The 17,899-nt window shown below is 42.1% G+C and overlaps 1 protein-coding gene across 2 annotated transcripts in view; it reads left to right on the top strand.

Annotated features, from left to right (window-relative positions):
• Window positions 1-17,899, top strand: part of SKAP1 (src kinase associated phosphoprotein 1) — a 382,247-nt gene that overhangs the window by 335,677 nt on the left and 28,671 nt on the right. The window contains exons 11-12 of one of the 2 annotated variants that reach the window (XM_072646172.1): window positions 2,587-2,687; window positions 15,012-15,813. In XM_072646172.1, the coding sequence (XP_072502273.1) occupies window positions 2,587-2,687; window positions 15,012-15,017 (107 nt within the window). In that variant the 3' untranslated portion in view covers window positions 15,018-15,813. Of the gene's footprint in view, window positions 1-2,586; window positions 2,688-15,011; window positions 15,814-17,899 lie in introns of those variants that run through there. The other variant, XM_072646171.1, reaches the window with a different exon arrangement.

Here is a 17,899-nt window from a genome sequence, read left to right on the forward strand (position 1 = left end):
TCCCTACCGCCCCATCCCGAGTTTTTTCATTTCAGTACAACAAACATTTATCTTAGTGTTCTAAGAGCCTACTGTGTGTAAGGCTCTGTTCTAGATGCTAGGGATATAAAGACAAAGCTACATAACTCCTACCCTGAAAGAGCTTACATTGGGTATGGAGGCAGCGATACTAGATGTACCTAGGTAAATAATATAGGATATATGGGAGGGAGGGAGGGAGGGAGGGAGGGAAGGAGGGAGGGAGGGAGGGAGGGAGAGAGAGAGAGAGAGAGAGAGAGAGAGAGAGAGAGAGAGAGAGAGAGAGAGAGAGCTTACTGATAACTAGAGGAATCAGAAAGACCTTGTGCAGAAGATGCTTTGAAGGAAGTATGTGGAAGGCTGAGGTGAGGAGAGAATTTCAGACACTTGGATGAAGGCATGGAATTCCAGACAGAGCATTCTCCTTCAATGAACTCTCACTGTTATGTATACCCAGAGTCCATGACTGAGTCCCGTTTTCTAGGACAGGAAATTAAGATTAAGTTAGTCTGTCATAATTCAAGGCTAGACAGTTCTAGGCTAAACTTGACCAGAGCTTTCATCATGACTTAATTCCTCATTTCTGGTGCATTCTGTGTTGGCTTTTGACCAGCATGGCCCAAAACTGTCTCAGACACCTGTAAACACCAACCACTACCCACCAATCCACATACCACAGTGACAAAATGAGGGTTAAAGATGTAGGACCAGATGTTACACGTGCTGCAGCTAAATGGTGCCTCCTAACTAAGCAGATAGATTTCAAAATGGGCCTCGAGTCAGGAAAACCTGAGTTCAAATACAGCCTCAGACACTTACTGGCGATGTGACCTGGGACAAGTCACTTTGCCTCTGTCTGCCTCAGTTTCCTCAACTGAAAAATGGGGATAATAACTAGCAAATTAAATATTTGTAAAGCATTTAACAGATGTGCCTGGCTCTTAATAAATGTGTTTTTCCTTCCCTTCCTCTCATTCTGTCTACTGACTTATGCCTTACTCTTTACCATCACCAAGGGTGGGCTGGTTCAGTCCAAAATACATATACCAGTGCTCTTTCCATTATCTCGCTCCCTTAAATACCCTCCAGGGAAGTACAAATGCCCTTCACTACTCAGTTGAGTTTCCACAGCACCAGTTCTTCAGAAACTGTCCCCAGTATAATCTCTCCCATTCCATGTATCATGTTACTTGTGGCCCCTTTCAATTCCTGCAGGACCCTATACTCCCTGCACTCATTGGTGGGTGGGGAGACGCCCAAGGAGTCTGGGCATAGTTGGAGTTTGGAATTCAGGCACATTGACCTTCTCCACACAGCCTCTCATTCATAGAGCCTACTCAGGAGCTAAGAGCTGTCCCCATGTTCTATCCGGCCCAATGGGCATGAGAACTCCTGCCTTCTAAACCCCCGGATCCTCTCTCACTTTGTGCTATCTAGTGTTTAACCTTTCTGGGTAGAAGAAAATCAATACAAATTCTTCATTGTTAAGAATCGATGGTTTTCCTGTGGTATCATTGCCATCTACTCTCTCACTGAGAAGCCTAGTAAATCTCTTCAGCTGCTTCTAAGGCTTGGTTTGTCTTCTTCAGTTGCTTTCATTTTTAATGCAGATCTCTTTGGTTTCCGATCTCCCAGGGACAAGGAAATAAATCCTGGCAGACATGTTTAGGGTCTCCAAATAAGATGCTGGAAAAGAGCCAGCCCACCCAGGATTTAGTTGTAATGGATGAGGCACCCTCTTGGTTCCTGTTAAAGAGTGGGACCTAAAATTTTGGTATTCATTGTTGATCACATCAGACAATACCTGGATGAGGGGTGCCCAAGGTAAAACTTCTGTGCAACAATAGATCCCAAAGTGTAAGAATCTAGTCCAGAGTGAATGATTCCTTACCCAGTTTCATTTACCAGACTTCCTTTCAAATACAGTGAGACAGCATAACACAGTGGAAAGAGACCTGGCCTTGAAGCCAGAAAGACTTGAATTCAGATCCCATCCCTGACACCTGCTGGCTGTGTGACCCTAGCCAGGTCTGGGCAACTGCCTGAGCTTAGAAGCTGTAGAGGAGGTGCCAGCCTGCATTTCCTTATCCAGAAGGTCCCTACACCAATGAGATCATAGCCCCTATCCCTATCCATGCATGTTGCAGAGTCAGGCCAGGTAAGTCAGCATTGATATCAGCCAGTGTTTGGATAGAAGGGATTTCTCTCTCTCTTGCTTACTTACAAAACAAGTGGAATATGCTGCTTGACTTTCTTCTATTAATGGAGAAATGCATTTCATCACATTACCAAGTCATATCCTACTGGTGGTGATCTGTAAATATTTAATGTTAGTTAATTATCCCCTCCTCCCACAGTCCTTTGCTCATTCTGTGTGAAACTGCTTTAATATCTACCTATAGCTGGGCTCCATCCCCACTGTCAGGTTTCCTGAGTATAAATTCAAGCCCAACTTTGCAGTGTCCAGCTAGAAATTAGAGATCTTTGAAAACAGGTGGTCCTCTATAGACAGATTCAGGAGGTTTTGTGGAGGTTTTTAACCATATAATCTTTCTTCTCTCTCATTAGAAAACTATGCCAGTTATTATCAGGGGCTATGGGACTGTACCAGCGACCATCCAGATGAGTTGCCCTTCCAGCGAGGTGATGTCATCCGAATCCTGAGCAAGGTAGGCAGAGGAGTGTGGACTGGAGACCAGATATATGTCACTTTTTTGAATCTTGAAAAAATTCCCTCCCATCTAAGTCCATTTTTCATCATAGACAACTCTTCTTATGCCAAAAAATATATATACATACATGTATATGTATATATGTATATATATATATGTCTGTCATCTGAGGACAAGCCCACTTCAATTCAGAAAGGTACACATGCACATATACATTATTTATGTCCCATATGTATCATATATTTTATATATTTATATATTACATATGAGGCATCTGGGTGGTAAACTGAATAGAGTGTCAGGCCTGAAGTCAGGAGTTCAAATCTGGGTTCAGACACTTACTAGCTGTGTGACCCTGGGTAAATCACTTCACCCTGTCTGCCTCAGCTTCCTCATCTGTAAAATGAGCTAGAGAAGAAAATATTAAACCACTCCAATATCTTTGCCAAGAAAACCCCAAATGAGGTCAGACACAAAGTGTCAGACAAAAGAGTCAGACACAATGGAAACCACTGAACAATAGTAAATATTATATACGAAACACACACACACATACATATATGTCTTTCTGAATTGAGCAGGACTTGTTCTAAAATGAGAGACACGTAAATCTGCTGCTAGGCTTGTGCTCAAAGCCTTTCCCTCTTGGTAGAATCTGCCAGAGCTTATGATCCATTGTAAGACAAGTCTTCAAGAACCCAGGATCTGTCCCTAATCCTAATAGTAACATTTACCTCCTAGTGATGTTGTGAGGCAGCTAGATGGTGCAGTGAATAGGGCATTGGACCTAGAGCCAGCTAGACCTGAGTTCAAATTCAGACTCAGATGCTTACTAGCTATGTGACCCTGGGCAAGTCACTTAACCTCTGTTTACCTCAGTTTTCCCAACTGTGAAATGGGGATAATAGTACTAACCTCACTTGGTTAATATAAGAATCAAGTAAGAGTATATTAGTTAAAGCACTTAACACAGCGTCTAGCCCATAGGAGGGGCTCTGTGAATGCTTATTCCCTTTCCCCTTCTCAAATAAGATAACATGTCGATCACATTACAAACGTTAAAGTGCTTGTATAAATGCTCGCTATTATGAGACATTAGAGCAAGATGTTACTGGAGGGTATAAATGACACACAGAGTAAATTTCCATTTATCCATTACCACTAGGGGAAAGCAAGCTTTGATTAATTGAATATTCTCATTCAGTTTAAATGAGAGTTACCACCTAGACTGTACACAGATTATAACAATACATCTAAGACCCAGTGATTTTGTCAGTGTGAGAACTGCCTCCATTGAATTGATCATACCCATCTATGACTTACAGTCCGGGAGAGCTGCCTGAGACTCAGCATGACTTGCCCACAATGTAGCTATGAAGTATTAGCAGTGGGATTTGAACCCAGGCCCAGTACTCTCTAGCCACTACACCATGTTATCTCTCCCTACATCACAGGTTCTTAACCTCTTTTGTACTGAGAACCCTTTGTCACTGATTAAACTTATGGCCCTTTTCTTAGAATAATGGTTTTAAATACATAAATACACAGGACTACAAAACAATTAAATTGAAATCATTATAAAAGTATTGAAAAAAAAGAATTCATGGACCCCAGATTAAGAACAACCGCTCTACATGGATTACCAATTTTTTTATTTGAATTGACTCAACTAAATCTATGCTTTTCATAATTTGATTTTTTGGCTCATTTTTATGAAATATAGAATAAAATTACATTTTGCTCTGAAGGTGGTAGTTTTAAAAATCTTTTTTTATGTTTACTTTTATTTATTTAATTTTAGATTTCGACATTTATTTCCACAAAATTTTGAGTTCCAATTTTTCTCCCCATCTCTCCCCTCTCCTCACCCCATAACACCTTGCATTCTGATTATCCCTTGCCTCAATGTACCCTCCCTATCACACCTCACGCTTCCCTTATCCCCATCTTCTCTCTTTTCTTGTAGGGCAAGATATATTTCTGTACCCCATTACCTATATTTCTTATTTCCCAGTTATATGCAATAACAATTCTCAACATTCATTTCTAATACTTTGAATTCCAACTTCTCTCCCTTCCTCCCTCCCCACCCATCCCCACTGAGAAGGCAAGTAATTCAGTACAGGCTATATGTGCATTGTTTTGCAAAAGTCTTCCATAATAGTCATGTTATGTAAGACTAACTATATTTTCCTCCATCCTACCAAGTCCCCCATTCATTCTATTCCTCCTTTTGACCTTGTCCCTTCCCAAAAGTTTTTACTTCTAATTACTCCCTCCTCCCATTTGCCCTCCCTTCTATCATCCCCTCACCCCACTTATCCCCTTCTCCCCTACTCTCCTGTGGTGTAAGATAGGTTTTCATACTGAATTGAGTGAGCATGTTATTGCCTCCTTAAGCCATATGTGAAGAGAGTAAGCTTCACTTTTCCCCTCTCAACTATTCCCTTTTCTCCTCCACTGAACAAGATTTTTCTTATCTCTTTTATGAGTTATAGCCTGCCCCATTCCATTTCTCCCTTTCTCCTCACAATATATTCCTCTCTCACCCCTTAATTTTATTTTTTATAGATATCATTCCTTCTGATTCAACTCAACTTGTGCTCTTTGTCTGTGTGTGTGTGTGTGTGTGTGTGATCCCTCCACCTACCCAAATACTGAGAAAAGTCTCAAGAGTTACAAATATTATCTTTCCATGTAAGAATGTAAACAGTTCAGCTTTAGAAAGTCCTTTATGATTTCTCTTTCCTGTTAACCTTTTCATGCCTTTCTTGATTCTTGTGTTTGAAAGTCAAATTTTCTCTTCAGTTCTGGTCTTTTCATCAAGAATGCTTGAAAGTCCTCTATATCATTGAATGACCATTTTTTCCCTGAAGTATTATACTCAGTTTTGCTGGGTAGGTGATTCTTGGTTTTAATCCCAGTTTCTTTGACTTCTGGAATATCCTATTCCAAGCCCTTTGATCCCTTAATGTAAAAGCTGCCAGATCCTGTGTTATCCTGATTGTATTTCCACAATACTCAAATTGTTTCTTTCTAGCTGCTTGCAATATTTTCTCCTTGACCTGGGAACTCTGGAATTTGGCTACAATATTCCTAGGAGTTTCTCTTTTTGGCTCTCTTTCAGGAGGTGATTGGGATTCTTTCAGTGTTTATTTTGCCCTCTGGTTCTAGAATATGAGGGCAGTTTTCCTTGATAATTTCATGAAAGATGATGTCTAGGCTCTTTTTTTTTATCATGGCTTTCAGGTAGTCCCATAATTTCTAAATTGTCTCTCCTGGATCTATTTTCCAGGTCAGTTATTTTTTCCAATAAGATATTTCACATTATCTTCTATTTTTGTTTTGTAATTTCTTGATTTCTTATAAAGTCATTAGCTTCTATCTGCTTCACTCTCATTTTTAAAGAACTATTTTCTTCAGTGAGCTTTTGAACCTCCTTTCTCATTTGACTAATTCTGCTTTTTAAAGCTTTCTTCTCCTTACTGGCTTTTTGGACCTCTTTTTCCAATTAAGGTAGCCTATTTTTAAAGGTATTATTTTCCTCAGCATTTGTGGGGGTCTCCTTTAGCAAGCTGTTAACTCACTTTTCAAGCTCTTCTATGGCCTGAGACCATTGCATATTTATTTTGGAGGTACTGGATGCAGGAACCTGGACTTCCTCTGAGAGTATGCATTGTTCTTCCTCATCCAAAAGGATGGAAGGAAATACTTCTTCACCAAGAAAGCAATCTTCTATGGTCTTATTTTTTTTTCCTTTTTGGGGCATTTTCCCAGCCAGTTACTTGACTTCTGAATCCTTTGTCAAGAGGGAGGTCCTAGTGCTCCTCCTCACCCCAGGACCATGGTCAGGGCTGAGATTCAGATCAGCTGCTCAATTTCCCTAGGGGCTTTAGGTGGAGTGCTTCACAAATGGACACTGCAGCTGCCACCACCACTGCTCTCCCCTCCGCTACCACCACTGCCACCTGGGGCCGGTGCTGGGGGGGACCTTGCTGTCCTCTCACCTAGTTAGGAAAGCCATCTCACTGACCTTTGAAGCTTTCTTTGGCGTTTGTGGTTTGAGGGATCTGAGACCCTCCTGCTGCTTCTGGGAATTCTGCCCCAGAGACCTGTTCCAGTTCTATTCCTCCTGGTGTCACATGGTCAGGGCTGGGCTCCACTCTGTTCTGTATCCCATGCAATAGACCTTTCCTGTTGGCCTTCCAGGTTACCTTTGGCTGGAAATCTCCACTCCATTGTTCTGTGGCTTCTGCTGCTCTAGAATTTGTTGAGAGTCATTTTTACAGGTATTTTATGGGCTGTGGGGGAAGAGCTAGAGTATGTGCGTCTTTCTACTCTGCCATCTTGGCTCTGCCCTCCAATTTTTTTTTTTGATGACTTAGAAGCCACTTCATGGTTTTTTGTAGTGCCTCAAGTCCATTGTTATGTATGTCATTTATCATTATGCTGCACAACAGTATAAAAAAGGTTCTTTTTGATGTTATGTTCTGGGGATTCTAGATAAACATGAATTTATAGCGTGTGTGCGTGTGTGTATGTGTGCTTATGCACACTTGTGCATACAATCTATACTATTTCACTTAGTGATCTCACAAGCTACCATAGATTCAATTATCCACCCTATGCTACTGATTTTCAGACCTACCTATCTAGCTCTAACCTCTCTCCTTACTTCCAGAGTCACATCTCCAACTGCCTATTATACAACTCAAACTGGATGTCCTATAGATGTCTTAAATTCCATATGTCCAAAACTGAACTCATTATCCCTCCCAAACCTTCCCCCCTTCTGAACTTTCCTGTTACTTTCAAGGGTACCACTATCCTTCCAATCATCCAGGCTCACAATCTCACTTTTTTTTACCCCTCCCATATCCAATCTGTTACCAAGGTCTGTCGATTTTACCTTTGCACCATCTCTCGAATATACCCCCTTCTGATACTGCCACCACCCTGGTACAAGCCCTCATCACCTCACACCTGGAGTAGCGCAGTAGCCTGCTGGTGAGTCTGCTTGCCTCAGGTCTCTCTCCATTCTTACCCATCTTCAGTTCAGCTATCAAATTAGTCTTCTTAAAGGACAGGCCTAAACATATCACTCCACCTATTCAGTAAATTCCATTGATTCCTTATTACCTTCAGGATCAAACATGAAACCTTCTGTTTGGCCTTCAAAGTCCTTCACAACCCAGTCCCTTTCACCTTTCCAGGCTTCTTAGACAATGCTCTGCCCAGCTCATACTCTTCCCCCCAGAGACACTGGCCTCCTGGCTCTTGCTTGAACAAAATACTTCATCTCCAGACTGGGAATTTTCATAATCTGCTCCCACACCTGAAATACCATCCCTCCACATCTCTACCTCCTGGCTGCTCTGGCTTCCTTTAAATCCCAGCTAAAATCCTACCTTGAGCCTTCCCGCTGAGAATATCTCCAATTTATCCTATATTTTGTTTGTATAGTTGATTGCACATTGTCTTCCCCATTAGACTGTGAATTCCTTGAGAACAGGAGCTATGTTTTGGGTTTTTTTTTAACAGCCCCCATGCTTAGCAGTGTCTGCACATAGTAGGAACTTAATAAACGTTAGTTGATTGATTGTGTGTTAGGATTTGGAGGAAAACTGGTTAGTTCAACTGGTTAAAATTCAGTACTAATGAAGTTAGGATAACTGGTTCAATTTCCATGAGTCAGCTACTTTTACTCTTCCATAAGCACCAACAACTCCTAACCCTCACTAACCATCTTGCAAAGGTTCGTCGGTCACAGTGGGGCCTGAACAAGGGAATCTTGACTGTTGGGGAAAACACTCATAGTTCATGTCCTACTGATTGGAGGGAGAGAAAAATGAGGAAAGGAAAGGGTAGGATCAATAGCTTCTGCCTATTAGACATTTCAAACTGGATTCCTATAGGCATCTCTAACTCCACATGTCTAAAACAGGATTCATTATCTTCTCTGCAAAGCCCTCCCCTTTTCCAGACTTTCCTGTTGCTGTCAAGTGCGTGACCATTCTTTGAGTTACCCAGGTTTGCAAAATTGGTTGTTGTTCAGTCATGTCCAACTCTTTGTGACCCCATTTGAGGTTCTGTTGGCAAAAATACAGGAGTAGTTTGCCTTTTCCTTCTCCAGCTCATTTCACAGATGAGGAAACTGAGGCAAACAGGGTTAAATGACTTGTCCAGGGTCATAGTTTAGCAAGTGCCTGAGGTGGGATTTGAACTCAAATCTTCATTCCAAGGCTAGCACTCTTATCTACTTTGCCAACAACTGCCCATCTGCATAACTAGAGTCATCCCAGTCCTTATTTTCCTTCACATTACATGTTCAATCAATTGCCAAGTGTTGTCAATTTGTCTCAAATTCAATCCCACCTCTCCAATCACATGGCCACCAGTCTAATTCAGGCTCTCCTCTCTTCTCACCTGGACTATTGCAATAACCTTCTAATTGGTCTTTCTCCCTGCCTCAGGTCTTTCCCCTTTTCCAGTCAATCCTCTGTACAACTGCCAAAGTGATTTCCTCAAAGGGAAGATCTATTACATACAGAGATTCACCAACTCTCTGTTGTCTCTGGGATTTAATACAAACCCACCTGTCTGGCATTTGATCAATCAACAGGTATTTCAGTACATAAGTATTTAAGTATCCAGGTACTATGTGAAGCCCTGGGGATATTAAGAGACAAGCCTGGCCCCAGTTCAACTTTCCAGCCTATAAATTTTTCACAAATGTTGCAGTACCCCCAGTTGCTCTTTCTCATTTTTCCTCACACACAACACCCTCTGTCCTGTCTCCAAGCCTTTGTAGAGGCTGGCCTCCATTCCTGGAATGCACTGCCTCCATCTCGAAGAATTCCTACTTCAGCACTCACTTAGCTGGCTCCACCTCCTACAGGAGGAGGCCTCACTTGATCCCCCAGCTGCTGGTGCCTTGGCCCAAAGACCAACTTGTAGTCATTTTGTGCATTTTTAATACTGTCTTAGATAGAAAGATACATAGATAGATGATAGATAAATAGATGTTCTCACCCCAATAGAACATAAATCCTAGGAGGCAAGGGCTGTATCATGTTTGTCTTTGTATGCTCAGCACCCAGCATAATACTTAGCATATAGTAGGCACATAATAGTGATCGCTAGCATTTATTAATAACAATAATAGCTAACATCCAGAGAGCACCTTAAAATCTGCCATTACATCTGTTATCTCCTTTGATCCTTCAACACCCTTGGGAGGGAAAGAAGTGCTCTTTTTCCCTTTTTTCAGATAAGGGAACTGAGGCACAGGAGGTTAAATGACATTACAAAGCTAGTAAAAGTCGGAGGCAAGATTGGAATTCAGGTCTTCCTGACTGCAAGTCCAACATCCTGTGCACTGTCCTACTAATTTATTGATTGATTGACTAATTAATATTGGTCAAGACTAAAAGCACACATGCTATGTAGACAAGACCAAGTTATAATAGGTTCTCTCCCTATGTGAAGTGAAGTACTGCTCTAAGTATAGATACCTTCTTTGCTCTGGATAGGGTTAGTACTGTCAGGAACATATTCTCAAATAGAAGCATGGCACTTATTCTACAGAGTGCATTTTCTTTAACAACAACACCAAAATAGAGTTCCTTGAATTTTAACTGATCACAAAGAGTGTTATTAAACTGCATTTCACATTCTATCTTTCTGTCTAGTTTGTAATAATCTATAAAGTCACTTGAAAAAAAAAAAACCCTTATTTTCCCCCATGCTCTCTGATACTACTACCCCCAGATAGCACCAAATATGTTGTCTTACAGTGGCTCACATGGCTCCTCTGAACTCTAGATTTGTATTCAGGCCTCACCCTGAAAGGGAGCACCCATGACCCAAAATGCATCACGTGAGATCACACCCAGTCCTCCAGCATTTTCACCCCAGCTCTAGCCTGGAATCTGGACTCACTCCATTCTCTTGACATTTTTGTGCAGTTCTGAGCCTCCAGGAATAAATTGGAAGCAAAGAGGGGAGTGGACGTTGGCCTGATTGGTATTTCAAATGCCCGAAAGCAAGGTTTGCCGTGTAATAGAATTTGTGTACATTACCGTACTGGCATTACAGGGGTAATCGAGTTATCCACTCAGGTGTGACCAGGCCCCTGTTTGCCCAGAGCCCGCAGGTGAATAAATTAACTGTTTACATTGTCTGGAGGTGCCTGTAGCAGGAGGGGGGAGAACAGAGCCAGATTGTCTGCTGGCCTCCTCTCTCTGTCTTGATTATTCTGTTTGTTTTGCCCGTCTTTTGCCTTTGTTAATGGCTTCTCACTGGGGTTCCCTCTCTTCCTGTTTAAAGCAGCTGTGCAGTGACCTGTCCTATTACATAGAGCTGACTGCATCTGTCAAGACTATTGTATTTCCAGGTGATCCCAAAGAATATAGAAAGCTCTCCCCACTTGTATTTACCTTTCCTCTTCCCCATTCCCATTCTTCGAAGCAGACAGATCAGAATTCATTTCTATGGTAACATCTTACTAAGTGCTCTACTTCCATTCTGCTAAAACATGGCAGTTCTATCAGTTCTTAGATTCAGGGGCAGCATGAGGGTTTCTTCCCCTAACAATATATCAGCTGCCTTTGCTTCTGGTATTTCCAACACCTAGCTGTCTACAAAGTCATAAGCTAGAGAGGAGGATCTCTCTTGTCAGCTCCATTCCATTTAACTACTTGGTAACCTAAAGAGTAGGCAAGATTGGATTTTCATTCATTTACATGCTTTGAATTTATTAGAATCTTCAGGCTGGTGAACACCTTAAGAAGCCATCTAGTCCATTCCCCTGTCTTCCAGAAAACCCACTTCTGAACTTTGCCAGGTAAATAGAAAGAAAGAAAATTTGGATAACCAGCCTTAGTCATCCTTTCCGGTGGTTAGCCACACTCTTTCTGGAAGCTTCTCCATATGTATGTGTAGTCTAGGACTTCCTCTCACAATGGCAAATGGGTCCCCAGAAGACAATATTTCTTCCCTCAGAGTTTTAGAGGTAAGTTTGAGGAATTATGGTTTCTGATACTGTTACTCACAAGGCCCATCTAGCATGTTTGCCCCAGATCAATCAACCAGTTAACATTTCCTTAGTATTAACCAATTAACATTACCTTTTATAAAGCAATATTTACTGAGGTTTGGCAAGGACTGAATACAAAAATATTTCTCCTGAGCTGGGGGTGCACATTCCCCTCTAAATATTCACTGTATGCAGATGGAGAGTTGGTGAGCCTCCACATAGATATTACAAATGCTTTAAGGCCCTCATTGTCCAGTCACCCCATTGCACATTCATACCCACAAAGGGATAGGGATAAGGACTGACCTTGTGATTTCATTAGTGTAGAGAATTCTTACTTAAGGAAACTTCCTTTCCCAATACAAATAGATAACTCTTCTCTGTAACTTATCATTTTAGAGCACTAACTAAAACACTAAGAGGTTAAATGAGTTGCCCAGGGCCACACAGTTATGATGTGTGTTTACATGCACAAATATATACATACATTTTATATACACACACATATAGTATATATTTGACCCATGTATACATGTGTGTATGTATGCTTACATATATACATATATGTATGCATATATATGTATAGATAGTTCCGAGTGTTCCCTAATTCACTTTTGACTTATTTTCTTTAGTTGGATCCAGGTATCAACAATACTTAAGAGCTCTGTCTGCCTCTAGAACATCTACATTTGAGAGGCCTGAGTTGTAGCCTCAATCCATAGTGGACTCAGTTCTTACAGTATTAACTAGAGGAAACAAAAGCAAAGCCAAGAAAATGAAAGCTAAGAAGTTCTGACTTAGTTTCCCTAAGGTCATCTATCTTGGTACAAGTGGGACCCTTGTCAAGCAAGGAAGAACCAACTAGGGACCTGATGAAAAGCCATTTCCTTCCAGAGCATAGATCTGATGGAAGGAATCATTCTCCAACCTCAGGCTGAAGTTCAGCAGCAACAAGTTAACCTCAAGGCAACAAGCTTGATCAGATTGAGGATAAAGTAGCTCACTCCTACAGAGGGTGCCATGCTTGGCCTTCTCTGCTAACACAAGAATCAGCCAGCAGGTATCTCTTCGGTATTCAGTCCCTTTCCCTTTTCTCTCTGTCTCCCTCCCTCTGCTGAAAGAAAGGTCCCTCTTCATGTCCCTTTCTGAGAAGGGAGACAGCCCTGGGTTGATGGGGAAGGGGAGAAGGAGCTTCATTCTTGAATTCCTACCACCCCCTACTGTTTCCCCATCAACTGTCTGAGTTTCCTTCAGTCTTGAGTTCCATAAAGACCCACTAGAATTGAAGGGGACTACAAGAGGTTTCCGAATAGGAATAAGTCCAGAAAGAGTTCATTTGTCCTTATAAAGATTTCTTGAGAGAGAAGCTCCCAGCAAACTATCCACAAGGAGAAGACATAGTTCCTGAGCCTGGTATCATTAATATTCAATTCAGAAAGACCTGAGTCCAAAGTCATGGTTCAGGTATTCTCTAAGTGTATGGCCCAAGGCAAGTCACTTTTGCCTATTTGTGCCTCAGTTTCCTTATATGTAAAATGAGAAAGTTGGACTTGATGGCTTCTAAGGTCCCTTCCAGCTATAAATCCATGATTCTGTATTGTTTGTTGTTCAGTCACTTTTATGGTCATGTATGACTCTTCATGACCCCATTTGGGGTTTTCTTGGCAAAGGTACCAGAATGGTTTGCTAGTTCCTTCTCCAGATCATTTTTCAGATGAGGAAATTGAGACAGACAGGGTTAAGTGACTTGCCCAGGGTCACCGACTAGTAAGTGTCTGAGGTCCAATTTGAACTCAAGAGTCTTCCCTGACTCCAGGTCTGATGCTCTGTGCACTATGGTGCCACCTAGCTGCCCGTGGCTTATGATTCTGTAAGCCTATGATAATTCAGCAAGCATTTATTAAGTGACTTCTATGGGCAAGACACTATGTTAGGTCACTGAGGATATACTCCAATAGCACCATGGGTCTGAGGTCTTATCAGTGCAAGTATTATCTGTATGGGATGCAGATCACAAACCGTCCCTGCCTGCCCAGCCTATGCAACTCTTGTCCATATCCTCCTATAAATTCAACATGGGGGCAATGGGGGTCCACCCAATATGCTAGGGGCCTTCTTTGCTCTCTCTGAGATATAATAGAATACAAAGGCTAGTCATCAGTTATGCTTCACTTTCACCATGTGACTAGCCCATCTTTTTCATTCATGTATTTATCATCTATCTATCTTTGCAATATATACTTATATATTCCTTTATAGCAATTTTAAAGTATATATACATATATGTATATATGTGTGGGTATATATACATACATGTACATATATGTATACACACAAACACACAAAGACAAAATAGTCACTGCTTTCAGCAGTACTTCTGCCAGAGTAAATAGCATATATATAGAGAAGTCACCAAAAAGTCTTTAAACTTTTGCTGTTAGGGAACAAAAGAGAATCAGTGGAAAAGGGGTTATCTCACCAGAACTCTTCTGAGTGACCCTCTAAAAACCTCCTTTTTTTGCTCCAAAAACACAAAAGAGCTCCGCTCAAATAGAGAGACCTAACAGCACAGACAAAAGATCTCCTTGGGAGTCTACTGTGTCTTATTCCAAGAGATTGTCATTGGCTACCTCTGTTCCTATGAAATGGGTAATGGAGACAGTCAGGGGACTTCTTGTATGTAAGGCAAGCTGAAGAAAAATGTTGGTGTCCAGAGCTAGTGTTGTCAATATCATGCTCATCGAGAAAAGCACCTGCTGCTCCCATCCTACTAAGTACTTCTCTTCTCAGGTACCAGGTAACTGCATTTCGACTTAATTACCCAACTTCCACTTTGAGGGCTTTAAAATATATTGAAGGGGAAAGTGGGTAACAAAGTAGACCACTCTGGCAAGTACCCAGTGAATGATCATTTTGTTCCTTCCTTTGGGAATTCAGGTTTTAAAGGCTTTAAATCCTTCCTGATGAAGGAAATTAGCTTTCTCTTCCCCCCTCCCCAAACCCATATACACATGTCCCCTTCCTCTGTGTGGAGATGCTACAGCTCAATGCCATGGTGGGATTTTAACTCCCTTCAGTGGCTCCAGATTGTGGGCGCTTGTGCGGGCTTCCTCACACGTAACCGATTGCTCCTGAGAGCCTGCCTCTCGTAAATTACTTTGCACGATGCCCACGACCACCGCAGAATTCAAGTTTGAATAGAGCAGGAAAAAGGTGTTTGAAAGGCCTGTTCACTCAGCTGCATTTTAATTTCCTTTTCAATCTTGTCCCAATTAATTTCACAGAATTAATCTCACAGAAGCAAACTCGGCAGCGTCGAGGCTGCAGTTTTAGTGTGGCGGGCGGTCGCTCTGCCTGAACATGAAATAGGAGCTAATATAAAAATCCATCTGCTGTGTTTGAAGCACACGCCGGCTGCCAATCAGTCCTGTCTGACATTCCAAGCATCAACAGCGGGGAAAAAGCGATTTGGGGGTTAGTGGCCATCAGTACTTGGAGGGAGTTCAACAACAGGTGTACTCCCCAAATCCATCCAGCCTGGGCACCGGGCATAACAGGGCAGGTGTTGAATTACCCTCTGTGTGATATCATTCCCTGGTATAGCACCTTCTCTCTGAAGATCTCAGTGACTTCATGCAGACCAATATTCCTATGGCCAATGAACATCATTCCCCTGTCAATTATGGGGAAAGGAGGCATAGAACCTAGAGTGGGATGAAAGAAATCATCGGTCCTGGTTTCCAAGGCATGGGCACTCTTATCTCCACCTATCTATCTCTCTCTGTCTCTTTATCTCTGTTTATCTGTCTCTGTCTCTTGTCTGTCTCTGTCTGTCTCTGTCTCTTGTCTCTTGTCTGTCTCTTTCTGCCTCTCTCTCTTGTTTATGTCTGTCTGTCTCTGTCTCTGTCTGTCTCTTTCTCTCTGTCTGTCTCTCTCTCTCTCTCTCTCTCTCTCTCTCTCTCTCTCTCTCTCAGCTCCATGGCCTTTACAAGAAGCCTTCAGAGCTTTCTTTCTAGGTAATAAAGGTGTATGTTCCTTACATGCCAAATAACTCACACCTACTCTTAAATAAATAAATGCCCATTATGAAAATAAGCCTCCTGTGCCAGAAAGTAATTTACAATGATAACGGAGCTGCTAAACAGATAGATGTGCCTGTTTGAAGGGGGAAAAAGGAGTAGAAAAAACAGCTCTCTGTCTCTGTCTGTCTCCTTTCTTTCCTCTCTCACCTCTCTCTCCTTCTTTCCCCCCATCTTATGCAAAAGTGCCTGAAAGTTATATCTTTGGGATGTGGAATGACTTTTCACCCTCAGGGTTTCAGTTGCCTATATTATCAAAGGACATTAGCTCAGGACTGGGACAGGATTATAACCCTACCCTACCTGTCCTTTTCTAGTGTACACAGCCTTAGAGCAACAAGTTAGACATATATAAGTTCCCAGAAGAGATGTCCTGTGCACAATTCAGACTTAACTGGCCTAATGGTGACAGGAGAACATCCTCATAATTGGGAATGTTTAAAGCCTTATCATTGCTTTCTTTGCTGCTGGGAGCCCTGGTGCCAGGTTCCAGTGTAGCATTCATCCTAAACTGCTGTCAGGTTGCCATGGGCCTGCCCTTAAGGCCCAGTCTGGCTTCTAAGGGACTCAATTCATGCTGTTGCCCAAGGTGGCACTTAGCCTCTAAGAGCTCCCCCAACTACTTAAATTCATATGGGATTCTGACCCTCTAGCCCCTACCCTACTGTTTGATCTCTGATGCGGCAAGGCCAGTGTCAGCAGCATGGCTGGGATATATTAACAAAACACAACCTCAGTTGTCAGAGGATCTCAAAGTCCAGGGTTCTCCACTCATGCCTTCCAAAGGCTACTTTTTCAAATGTCAACCCTTCCCTTCCCCTCTCCAAAAGTATGCTATAAGAATTACTGGAATACAGAATACTTCAAATTTTAAGTGTGCTTAGTTGGATGTGACCAACCCCCCCCCCATAAAAACAGATGTTAATTCTCTCAGTTGCTTTAAATGAAGGGAAAAAATAGGTATATATGTGTGTGTGCATATGTATATATACATATATACATACATATAGATAGATATGCACATATATATGTGTATATATATATACATACATATATATATACATATATATGTATGTATGTATGTATAATTTCTGGTCTTTCAGAGAAAGGAGGTGTTTGGTGACATCTAGTGTTCATTTAAGTTTTCCTCAGGAACACGTCCCTTCCATTTGCCTGGGTGTGGTGGGGGAGGGGAGGCACTATTGCAAGGCCATATGGGGGTGAGTAGGGGGATGTAGGCCAGGGGCTCAGTGGGCCTGAATGGCATGATGAAACTGATCAATGCTTGTCAAATAGCTGTTATCCACCTCTGACCTCACGGGGGTAGGGAGGGGAGGAAATTTAAGGGAGAATGGATATTATCTGCAAATGTCTGTCCTTATTTATGGTGGTCCAGGAGAGAAGCAGGAAGCCCATCCCTAACACCCTATTGCATGTTAACAAGCAGTTGGGTCTTGTACTGTGATGACGGAGAAGATGATGACGATGATGGTGGTGGTGCTTGCTCTCATTAATAACCTCTATAGGAGGCTATAGAGTTAGGAAGATGGGAATGGGGTTTGGGGTCAGCTGGAAGGCAACGGTCATACACCGGTCAAATTCAGGAGAGGCCATTCCTTTCCCCCAGACAGGAACCAATCGTCTAGAACAAACCCTGGCAGCCTCATTCCTTCCAGGTAATTTTTATAAATGAGGGGACACCCATTCCAGGAGAGGACAAAGGGGTGTGTATGTAAACCTGCTCACAGGAAGCACAATTGCCCATCAGATCTATCCTCTCTACACTAACCATTTATTATTTAAAAACACACACATTTTTTTTTCCCAAAGAGAGAGAAGAGAGTAAAGGCCCACCCAGGCTTCCCTCCTGTAAACCCCTGTTCAGAGCAGGACCCTTAGCTTCTCTCCTTCCTCTGCCAGTTCTTCAGTCAGGTGGAAATGTAACACATCTCCCTCCAGACCAGATAATGAACCACAAGACTCTTGCAAAAAGTGTTTACCTAGAACCATCTAAACCATCTCGGGGTTGGGTTAATGCTCAGAACCGCCCGTTGCTTTGCAAACTCCAGTGTAAAAAAAAAAAAAAATCCAGC

This window comes from Notamacropus eugenii, chromosome 2, assembly GCF_028372415.1.
Source record: "Notamacropus eugenii isolate mMacEug1 chromosome 2, mMacEug1.pri_v2, whole genome shotgun sequence".
Taxonomy (NCBI): domain Eukaryota; kingdom Metazoa; phylum Chordata; class Mammalia; order Diprotodontia; family Macropodidae; genus Notamacropus; species Notamacropus eugenii.